At 42.4% G+C, this 9,830-nt stretch overlaps 1 protein-coding gene across 1 annotated transcript in view; it reads left to right on the forward strand.

Annotated features, from left to right (window-relative positions):
• dntt (deoxynucleotidyltransferase, terminal) overlaps positions 1–4,035 on the forward strand; it is a 77,841-nt gene extending 73,806 nt beyond the window's left edge. The window contains exon 11 of the mRNA XM_031875116.1: positions 1,040–4,035. Coding sequence (XP_031730976.1) covers positions 1,040–1,126 — 87 coding nt within the window. The 3' untranslated portion in view covers positions 1,127–4,035. The remainder of the gene's footprint in view (positions 1–1,039) is intronic.
• The last annotated feature ends 5,795 nt before the right edge of the window (positions 4,036–9,830 follow it).

Below are 9,830 nucleotides of genomic sequence, written 5' to 3' on the forward strand. Positions count from 1 at the left end.
TATATATAATATATAATATATATATTATATATCTCTTCTTATGCACGCATTTTATGCACCATTTTTTTAAATATTTATTATTTTTTATTGCATAATGTGCTTGGAAACAAATTAGACAAACATATTTGGAATCGAAAAACAAAAGATGAACGGTAACACTATCACCCAGACGGTCCATTGTAAACCTCACTCAACATTAACGTGTTTCCCTGTTTCATTGGGGGATTTCTATGGACCTTTCGAGTGCGCTCACCTTAACTTTTACTCCCAAATGCAGCGGTTAAGAAGACCTGTGATATGAACAAAGCCTAATGCACCGTGCCCCCGAACCTCTCCGCCGCCTGGCTAACCTGTCATTTGCATTTTAAATAACAAGGCGGCATGTTAGGTGGCGGTTTTCCCCTCTCCTGGCTGCCGACTAGTTGCACTCAATTCTGTCTGCCTCTCGGCTGGCAGCGGGAGCCGGCACGCTCGCGTTTTTTTTCCTGCCATCTCTTCGCAGCCGCGTCAGGTCCAGTTTAACACTTGGAGGCAGGATGTGTCAGAATCACAGTCCTCTCTCTCTCTCTCTCTCCCTCTCTCTCTCTCGTCCTCTCCAGGCTGTCTCGCTCTCAAGGTGAGTCAGGCCTCGTCACCGCTCCTATGGAGACACAACCCATCACATGGCCGCCGGTAGACGGCCCCTGTCGTGGTTTGTCAGGTAAAATACTGGTCTGCTGAGAAGTGCAATCACTTAGAGCAAGGTTGGAGCGTTTATGGGTCGGAAGGGAGGTGGGCGTTCAAATATAAATCGGCACAGCCGCAGTCTCAATTGATATTGACAGCTTGCAGCGGAGATAGGAGAACAAGCACTGCTAAGGCTGCAAAAACGTGAACACCTTCAGGAATAGCGAAGCTCAAATTTGAGAATTTGCAGATTTGCACCGGTTTTGCAGAGACAAAATTCCTGCACATTCCTGCATACTGTCATCCTCTTTCTGTTTGTTTGCCTATCTCTCTCTCCCTCTCTCACTCCCTCTCTCCCTCTCTCAATCTCTAGAAAGAGTTCCTGGCAGCCACGACTGAAAAGGATATCTTTGCCCATCTGGGTCTCGAGTACATCGAGCCCTGGCAGAGGAATGCGTAGGCCTCTGCTCCTCCGAGGCTGGATGACAACCCTGCGCGTGCATCAGTGTTGATCCCATCTGCTTGCCATTCTGCAGCTCTCCCGTGATTCACTTTCAAAACAGCTCTCGATTCCCATAACAGTTTGGTGTTGTTGTTACTGCCTTTGTGCTTGTTGTTGTCTGGACTTGGTGTGATGATTCATAATTCTGCTTATTCACTGTTGTCTGTTAGCGAGCAAACACTCCGCCGTACCATTCACGGATTGCCTGTCTGTAAGTGTTGTAATCATTGGCAGGACACAAAGACGAATCAGACGGAGTGCGAATCGCCCGAGGTGCAGGAGAGAGGCAGCCTGAAAGAAACACAGGGGGGGAGGCAGGAAACTGCGAGGAAAGCGCTTGGGGGGGTAGCTTTTGTCGAGCAAAATGTTGTAATCACCCTCCTCCTGGCAGGAGAGGGCTCGACGCAAAGCTGAGCCAGCTCTCTGGGGAATGGAGAGGCAGGTAATGAGCTTCAGATAGAGGAGCGTTCGGCGTCACCATTTAGCTCCCATTTAAGCCGACGTCCACCGGAGATCATTTAGCTGGCGGCGCGGCAATACACAGAGACCCTCAACCGCCGCTCTTGTTCCACAATGAATCCCCTTCCCCAGATGCTCGGACGAAATTAGAGGCAATCAGCCGCACCGGGAAAATCCTGAAGAATTCAGACGGAAGGTAAATGAGTCCACTAACCACATGAATGGGTCTCGGCATTCAAAGCAACTCCGGGCTCCGGCGCGTAAAACATCCATTATCTTATTGGCTTGACTTTGGCTCATGTTTTATGCATGACGGTCAATTATTAAGATTTGTGTCCTTGTTTTTTTTCCGTATGGTTGCTCTGTAGGACAATGATTCACTGATGAAGAAACTTTATTGATCCCTGTGGACAATTTGGGTAAGTCCGCCCCGCTGTCCATACCCTAACCCACTTTCCCATGATGCTCAGTCCCCGGTTTATCCCATGGTGCCTCAACAAGAGCGGAGACAGATGAGAGCTGGGCATTCTAGTGAATCACCCTATTTAAAGATCTTTTAAGTAGAACAGTCCGGCACTTTGAGGATTCGACCCGGGCCTCCTACCGCCACCCTTTCTTCGCTCTCCCTCTGGGTCTCTTTCTTTCTCTCCAACACAAAACGGCAAAAAGGCTCAGAGTTAACCAGATGGAGCGAGCTCCGGCACCCCGGTCTCCTGGGTTATCTAATGTTCTCACATTAAAACGGGGAAGAATTCTTACTAGAAAATAGGAAATCTCTCCAGAGTGAAAAAAAATTAATAAATCAAGCTGACCTCAATAAATTTACATTTGTCCTGCTCTCGTTTTCCTTTTTTTTTTTTTTTTTTCTTCAAGTACGAGTGGGATCTTATTTCGACGACCACATTAAATATTCATCAGTGTAAAGAGATTAAAAGGTTGTAGCACTCAATTTAAGAATTCACACGTTGTTGTTTTGGTCTCAGAGAGTGTTAAACTGTTTGTAAAGCTGAAAAGCATAGCTGCTCCAAAGCCCTCCATTCCTTTCCCTACGGAGCAATACCTTTGCGTGGTATCACAAGTTATTAAGTGAGAGTGGCTTTTCTCTTAGTTACTCTATCTGACTGAACTGTAGCACATAGCTGCGGATGCCTCACAAAACAACCGATTATACTGGAGTGTTTCAACACTTAACCTCAGTGAACTCGAGGTAATTGCTGATTGTAATACAGAAATTAATTCGCAAAGCACGTGCATGAACTTCAGACATTTTCTGTCTCATCACAGGCTTTTAATTTCAGTGTTTACTTGAGTCACACAAGTCCTGCTTTCTAAATGTAACTTAAGTACAACAGAAGTATTGAAATACAAATTTTCAAAGTATTCAAAGTAAAAGTACTCATAACTGAAAAATTACATATTATTGGATTGTTCATTGTTATGTAAGGTAGAGCTAATTTTAACTGCTTTAAACAACTACTGTTGGCTAATTTAATCTAGAACAATACAAAATATCTTATGAGCGTATATGTTTTGTGTATAAAGTTGCAATGTACAAAGTTACATTTAGTTAAGAGTTGACTGAAAATCACCTCCCTTTGAGATGTGTGGTTGAAGTATAAAGTAAAGTAGCAAAAAAAAGCACAAGTACCTAAGAAATGTACTTGAGCACAGTACTTGAGTACATGTATTAGTATTATGCATATTAGTGGATGTTGAAGCATATCCTCAGGAGTTTTGAGCAGGCTGAAGGAGAGGACAGTCTCAAGTGAGGTTTGGAAAATTACTGTCAGCCGACAGTTAGTAGCACACTGTTTACTGCTTATTTTAACATTTACATAACATTTGAAAAACAGTTATATAAAAATGGTAAATATTCCTTTTAGTCTCAGATTTATATTAATACAATAAAACGTTAAATATGTACAAAAAGGTTATATAACCAAATACATATTGAAAAAGTAAATGTTTCGCTGAGTCATGCTCTGTGTGCATATGAAAGAGAGAGAGAGAGCAAGTACACCCAAACACCGCTGTGCACAACATTCGTCTGACAAGGAATGTCTCTCCCAAAGCTAGAAGCAAGCCTTCCCCCTTGCAACAAAGCGTCTACTTTGCCTCTCTATTATTATTCTCTCTCAGTAAAACAGCCCATTGACTTTTATTGTAAGATGCGTAAAACAAACAAAAACAGAGTGCCGGCCAGTTCTCGGACACTGCGGTACTTGTTGTTGCTCTACGCTGGCTAAATATTTGGGGGAGAAATTACTTGACAAATTCTATTAACTCATTACCGTCCAAATTTCAATCTCGCTCGGAGAAATTGTTTTCTGCGGAGGTCCAACTCTGAAGCCTCACATCCAACTCATTTGTTTATGTATTACTTTCAGCCAATCACACGTGGCCTTTTTCTATGCAAATAATCGCCTTTGGCTCCTCGCAGTCTGGCAAACCCTTTTTTTTGCATGTTTGATGTCTGAGGTCTGACTGAGATGACAGATGTGTGAATATATGAAAAATTGCTTGCAGGAATTTGAATAAAAGTGCTTGATTTGCTGACAAAATGTTTTTTATTTTGCCATCCAATCAGTTTTCATTTCTACCTATGCAAACATTTCCAGTCCCTGGTTTTCTCTCAGTGACGTTCGAGCGCCGGAAGCCTTCAATCATTGCAGTCTGACAACCATTCTTTTAACTCAGCCAGATCCGTCATGGCACAGGAGCTTTATATTGACACCTCGATGGTGTATGCCAGCCAGGTCTCATTCATTCTGTTTCTTGCAACATCACAGCCTCCCTCCTGACCTTTTAACAAGCATGTGCAGTGGGATACAGTCATGGATGGATTACTTACTGGCACCGGCTCAGGGGGCCCAAGTGGGCAAGGGCGCACTGGACCAGAGACTCAGTTTAAATTGATTATCAATTGTTGTTCCAACATTTCTTGTTGGAAAGTCAACCAAAACCTGTAAAAAACCAATGAAAGAAAACAACCACAAAGACAAGAAATGACAACAAAGAGGCGCAAAACAACTGAGAAGAGACACAAAAACGTAGATCGACTACAAATATATGCAAAACGACGACAAAGAAACGAAAAAATGACAAAGAATACTGCTTAATTACACAAGTCACACAAAATGATCACACAAAACTACAACAAAGAGAAGCCAAACGACCACAGAAGAGAAAATCGACCACTAAGAGACACGACCAAAAAGGGAAGCAAAACAACTTCAGTGAGAGGCAAATTTACCACAAGGAGATGCAAAATACCTACAAAGTGACGCAAATCAGCCACAAATATATACACAAAACAACTACAAAGGGATGCAAAACAACTACAAAGGGATGCAAATCAACCAAATAGAGAAACTAAACAACCACAAGGTGAACAAAACTATTTGACAGAGATATGCGAATCAACCAGAAAGAGGTATAAAACAACTATAACGATACACAAAACAGCTACAGACGGACACAAAACAACCACAAAAGAGACAAATAAATTAGCAAAAAGGCACACAAAGAAACTACTGGGGCCCGTTGTCTCATAATTCATCCGTGGATACATTGCGATGTGAAATGACGTAAGGTCATCCTGCAGCTCTGTCAATTTGTCACTGCAGATATTATGAGGCTGATTGAGGGAGCCGATGATATGGGAACGGTTTGCATTGATAGGGAGTGCTCAAAGATTAATGGGTGGCTCTTTGAGGAGGACACGTGTACCCGGGGGAACATGCATCAGCCATAATGTCTCCCCAGTGACGTTCTGAAGATAGAATATGAAGTGTCACTTTCCTCTCAAAGTCACGTGACGAAAGGTCACCACGAACAATGAATGACTAAGTGCCTCATGTGAATAATTGTTCGGAGACACCCCTCAGAAGTGAGAGCAAGCATCTGTGAATAAAATGCCAAAAAGGAGCCGACACACAAATCCCGATCAGTTTCATTATTATTATTACTATAACCATTAATGCAGCGAGAAACATTACAGTGTTCCTCACAGTTTTCATAATCAGCTAGCATATCTATCCTTTCATGTCAGACATCCAGCGGCTGGAAATGAGAGGACCGAAATAGATCGGGACCAAACGCCAATAATGTCTGCGCCAAGCTCCTTGAGCAAACTTTCTCTGGTATTGTATCAGAAGACAGTGATTTATTGGCTGTGCTGTAGGGGGCTTGAATGCATGTGTTGGGGGCCAGTCAAAGCCAATGGCGGGAGGTGACAGAATAAGGACACTGTGTATCCTTGCCTCTCAAGGCCTGTCACAACGTCAACTCAGCCGGAGAGAAGTGAAGCCGATGCGTGGCTTCGGCCGACTCTACAACAAAAGAACAGAGAGTGAATAGAAGGCACGGTGCTCTGGGATGCCGGCATTAAATGGAAATCAAGACTTTTTTTTTCAAAAAAGTAAAACGTTTTCATCTTTGTCACCAGTTTTACACACAGATTTATTTTGGTTCAGATGACTTTTGAGGCTGAGATTTCTCACATAGCGAATACAGAAGAAAAAGTCTATATTGACAAAATACAAAAAAAAAGGTTCAATTCTGCTGAGAGTTTCTGCAAAACAAAGCCCTTTCAATATGTCTGAAGAAAAGGGAAATTAAATTGAATAAAGATCTGTGTCATGAGTAAAGCTGTTTAAAATGGATCTTGGCGATAATTTGCCCGCAAAGCCAAACTCCCATCGGTGTCATCGTGACTTTCAGGCTCACTCAGTCTGACGACTACAGAGTGAGGTGCGGAGCCCACAAGAACAATGGTGCACTCGCGCAACAAACTTTAGTTTGAGGTGACCTGCTCCCTTCATGATAAATGACCTGCGTCCTTGATTTCGGGGAGGGCGGACAGTTTTCGGAGAGAGCGCGTCCTCCTCCACAGGTGGCAGAGGGACGAGGAGGAAGAGGATAAGGATGAAGAGATGAGCCATCTGCTGCAACATGTCACCGCAACTCCACTCCTCCCGGTGCTTTATGCTTTGTAGCAAACAAACTGTTTGTCCTTACGGCAAGTGTGATCGCAAGTCTGTGCTAATGTGTGTGTCCGGTTGCGCGCGTCTGCAAGTCTGTCCAAGTGTCATTTTGTCTCTTTATGTAAATGGACTCTTTGTTTTTGTCCATTCTTTGGTGCACAGTATCTGCAAGTTTGCATCCATGTCATCAACTGTGAATAAAGGGAGCATCAAATCTTTGATTAAATGATAATTCCTGTCATGTTTCCCAAACAAAAACGCTATAATCATAAAGCGTCCTTTTCGGCTGTCTTGTATTTATAACCGTTTGTATTCACTTTCACCTGACCTTTGTTCTCTCTGTGTTCAAATGTGACCTCTCTCTCAACTGCATGCTGTCTCCATAAACAAGCAAAAAAGCAGTTGGACGGTAATTCATTTTTTTCTGCAAAAGGTTCTTGAGATTTGAACGTGACATGCATCGTTAAAATACAAATTATTCTAAAAATAGTGGAGGATGTTAACAAAAATGCCAATCGAAGCAGAATATCTAGAGATCGTGTATATTAAATGATACAACGATGAAATGAGCTTTTTGTGATAGTTTCAGTCCACAGGAGATATAGATATTGGGGCAGGATTTAGAAAGATTTTGGCTTTAACCAATTAAGGAGAGTCGTATTATGATGCTTATAGGCTACATTACACATGGGCCATGAGAAATGTAGGACCCAGAGTCCCCCAACGTAATAAAGAGCAGTATCTGATGAATGCCGTACCCCTGTAAGCAATGAACAAACTGTCCAAATGTTTGCTTGGTTTTATTGCATACCCAATGCAATCATGACCACTCAGTAACACTCGCACTGAGTATACGGTATTCATGCTGTATCATCTTGTGGGCATTTAAAATATAGATGCATCCACACAAATTGGAGCACAAACACACATCTGTCCTGTTCCATGAGAAAGCCCATTCGCTAAGCTGTAAACTGGGTTTTTACATCAAGACATGAATTAACCATTACATTTGGAAAAGGCTGTTGAGCAACAATGTAAAAGATGCAAGAAGGGGTAAAGATACAGTAGACCCTGACAATGTGTGTGACAGTGGTGAGGTATCTGCCTCTGCATCTGTGTGTTTTCGTCTCAGGTATTTGTTTGTGTATGTCTTTGACTTTAGTGATCATCTGAGTGTGAGCTTCTCTATACCTCCTTCTTTGTCTGCTTGCTTCTGTGCTATTGTGTGTGTGTGTGTGTGTGTGTGTGTGTGTGTGTGTGTGTGTGTGTGTGTGTTTCCTGCGGTCAGTCTGTTCATCTTTTTGCTATTTCTGGGACTTCTCTCTCTCGGTGCCGAGTCGCAGTCTCTCCCTGGTTGGACCTGCTTCCATATCAGGCCGCTAATGAGGCAGCACTGTTCATGCTGTGGTTCCTTGAATGGGGAGGCCAACCATTTAACCCTGCCCAGCCCCCCCCTCGACGCACATGTATTTTTCGGCTTCACCTAATTTCATGCTGAATATACACCTACGTCTACGTCTGGCCACCCTCCGGGGCTGAGCCACATGCCATACACATAGACTGAGCAAAAAATGAAAAGGTGAATCGCTCGGCTGCAGTCAGTCTCATACTGCCGGTGGACAATGGTCCAGTCAAGTGTTACCTTTAGCCCTTTTGAATAAGCTTCGTCTGGTGTGTTACATGACACTTTGTGTTACATCTTACACCTCTTGTTTGTTAAAGGGGGTGGCAGTTGGTTTTACATTTTGCTCCATGCAGTGAGAGTATAGCTGTGAAATCTGCTGGAACACTTTCGAGGGCAAAATGGAAACAACATTTTCATATTCATGTAAAACTCTGTTTCATTTCCACTGTTATAATTGCATCATTTCGACTTTACATAAGCTCAAAATTGCATATTGATCGTTAGAAAAACTCAGATTGTGGTGTAGTATCCAAGAGATCATCTTCACATAGGAGACCTGCAGCTGTCTAAAAACAGTAAACTGGTTTCTTTTAAACACGATTAGGGCTTTTCCTCAGCCTTAAAGCAGTATAAACTGTTATCTTTTGTGTCAATCGAGCTTTGTCTCTGAACCAAAACAGCAACGTCGATGGCCGTAAAACCAAAACTAAAGAGCGCTGCAGGGATGACGTATGTAGGCCAACCTGGATGTTAGCATCGCGCCGGTTCCCTCGACAAAAAGCCAATGGGATAGATTATTATGGATTATTGCAGAAAAGATGTTCTGTGGCAAACAACCGTTTATGATACTTAAACGTTTTGTTCAGCGAGATAATCTTCACAAATGAACACCACTTTTAAGATTTAGGCTATAAACAAACTACACCACGATTGCATGATTTCATGTCACCACCACGGAGCTAAAGGCGGACTTGTGTTCGGCGTGATGGCCTTTTGTAGTAATTTAGCCACATGTTAGCAACCAGGTTTTTTTAAGGCAGGTAAAAGCTTAAAAAAAAGATCAAAACATTAAAATCTCTTTACCACAGACCTTATTTCAGGCATCTAACCAAAAACCCATTGACTTGGTTCGTCACCACGAGCAACACCTTTCACTTTACACAAAGTCTTTTACTCCCTTGTTAATATATAAATATCAGTCTTAAAAGGCTTTTCTTTCGGCCCTTTTGGCTGTGCCAAGTCAAACCATGCCTTTTCATTACCGACTATAGCGCACCGTCTGTGCAGGAGACCAGAGAGGAAGACGTTTTTAAAAATGTTCTCAGTACGTTTTGTAGCTTCCAACTGACCCTCTGTGGTTTGAAGTTTAGTTTCTCTCCTGTGTCCCTGTTTGTTCTCTCAGATAGCTGCTTCATTGGACTGTTTCATGTTCACTTTCAGCTGATAGGAGTCTTCATAAGTTAGTTTGTATCACGGAATTAGCGAAGCTTTGTTATTTGCTATTCATCAATAAAATCTACTAATACTGCAGGGAGGAAGAGCACACAGCAAAGATAACAGAGGCGTTTTATTATGAAGAGTTTATAGGAAATTAAATTTGTTTATAAACCGTTTTACAACTGCTCATTTGATCCCCATGGATACACACCTTCAAGTGGCCTGTGGTTTGTCTGTTTTGTAGTTTAAATTGGAAAATCATTTGAAAGACTTCATAGCGGGAGAGAGGAGATGTGGACTGAGACTTTTCTTCTCCATAATCTGTTTAAAAGTAGTTTGTATGGCTGCTAATCCCCTCATGTTTAATAGAATTGTT

Source organism: Anarrhichthys ocellatus, unplaced genomic scaffold (genome assembly GCF_004355925.1).
Source record: "Anarrhichthys ocellatus isolate YVR2014 unplaced genomic scaffold, GSC_Weel_1.0 scaffold3, whole genome shotgun sequence".
Lineage (NCBI taxonomy): Eukaryota > Metazoa > Chordata > Actinopteri > Perciformes > Anarhichadidae > Anarrhichthys > Anarrhichthys ocellatus.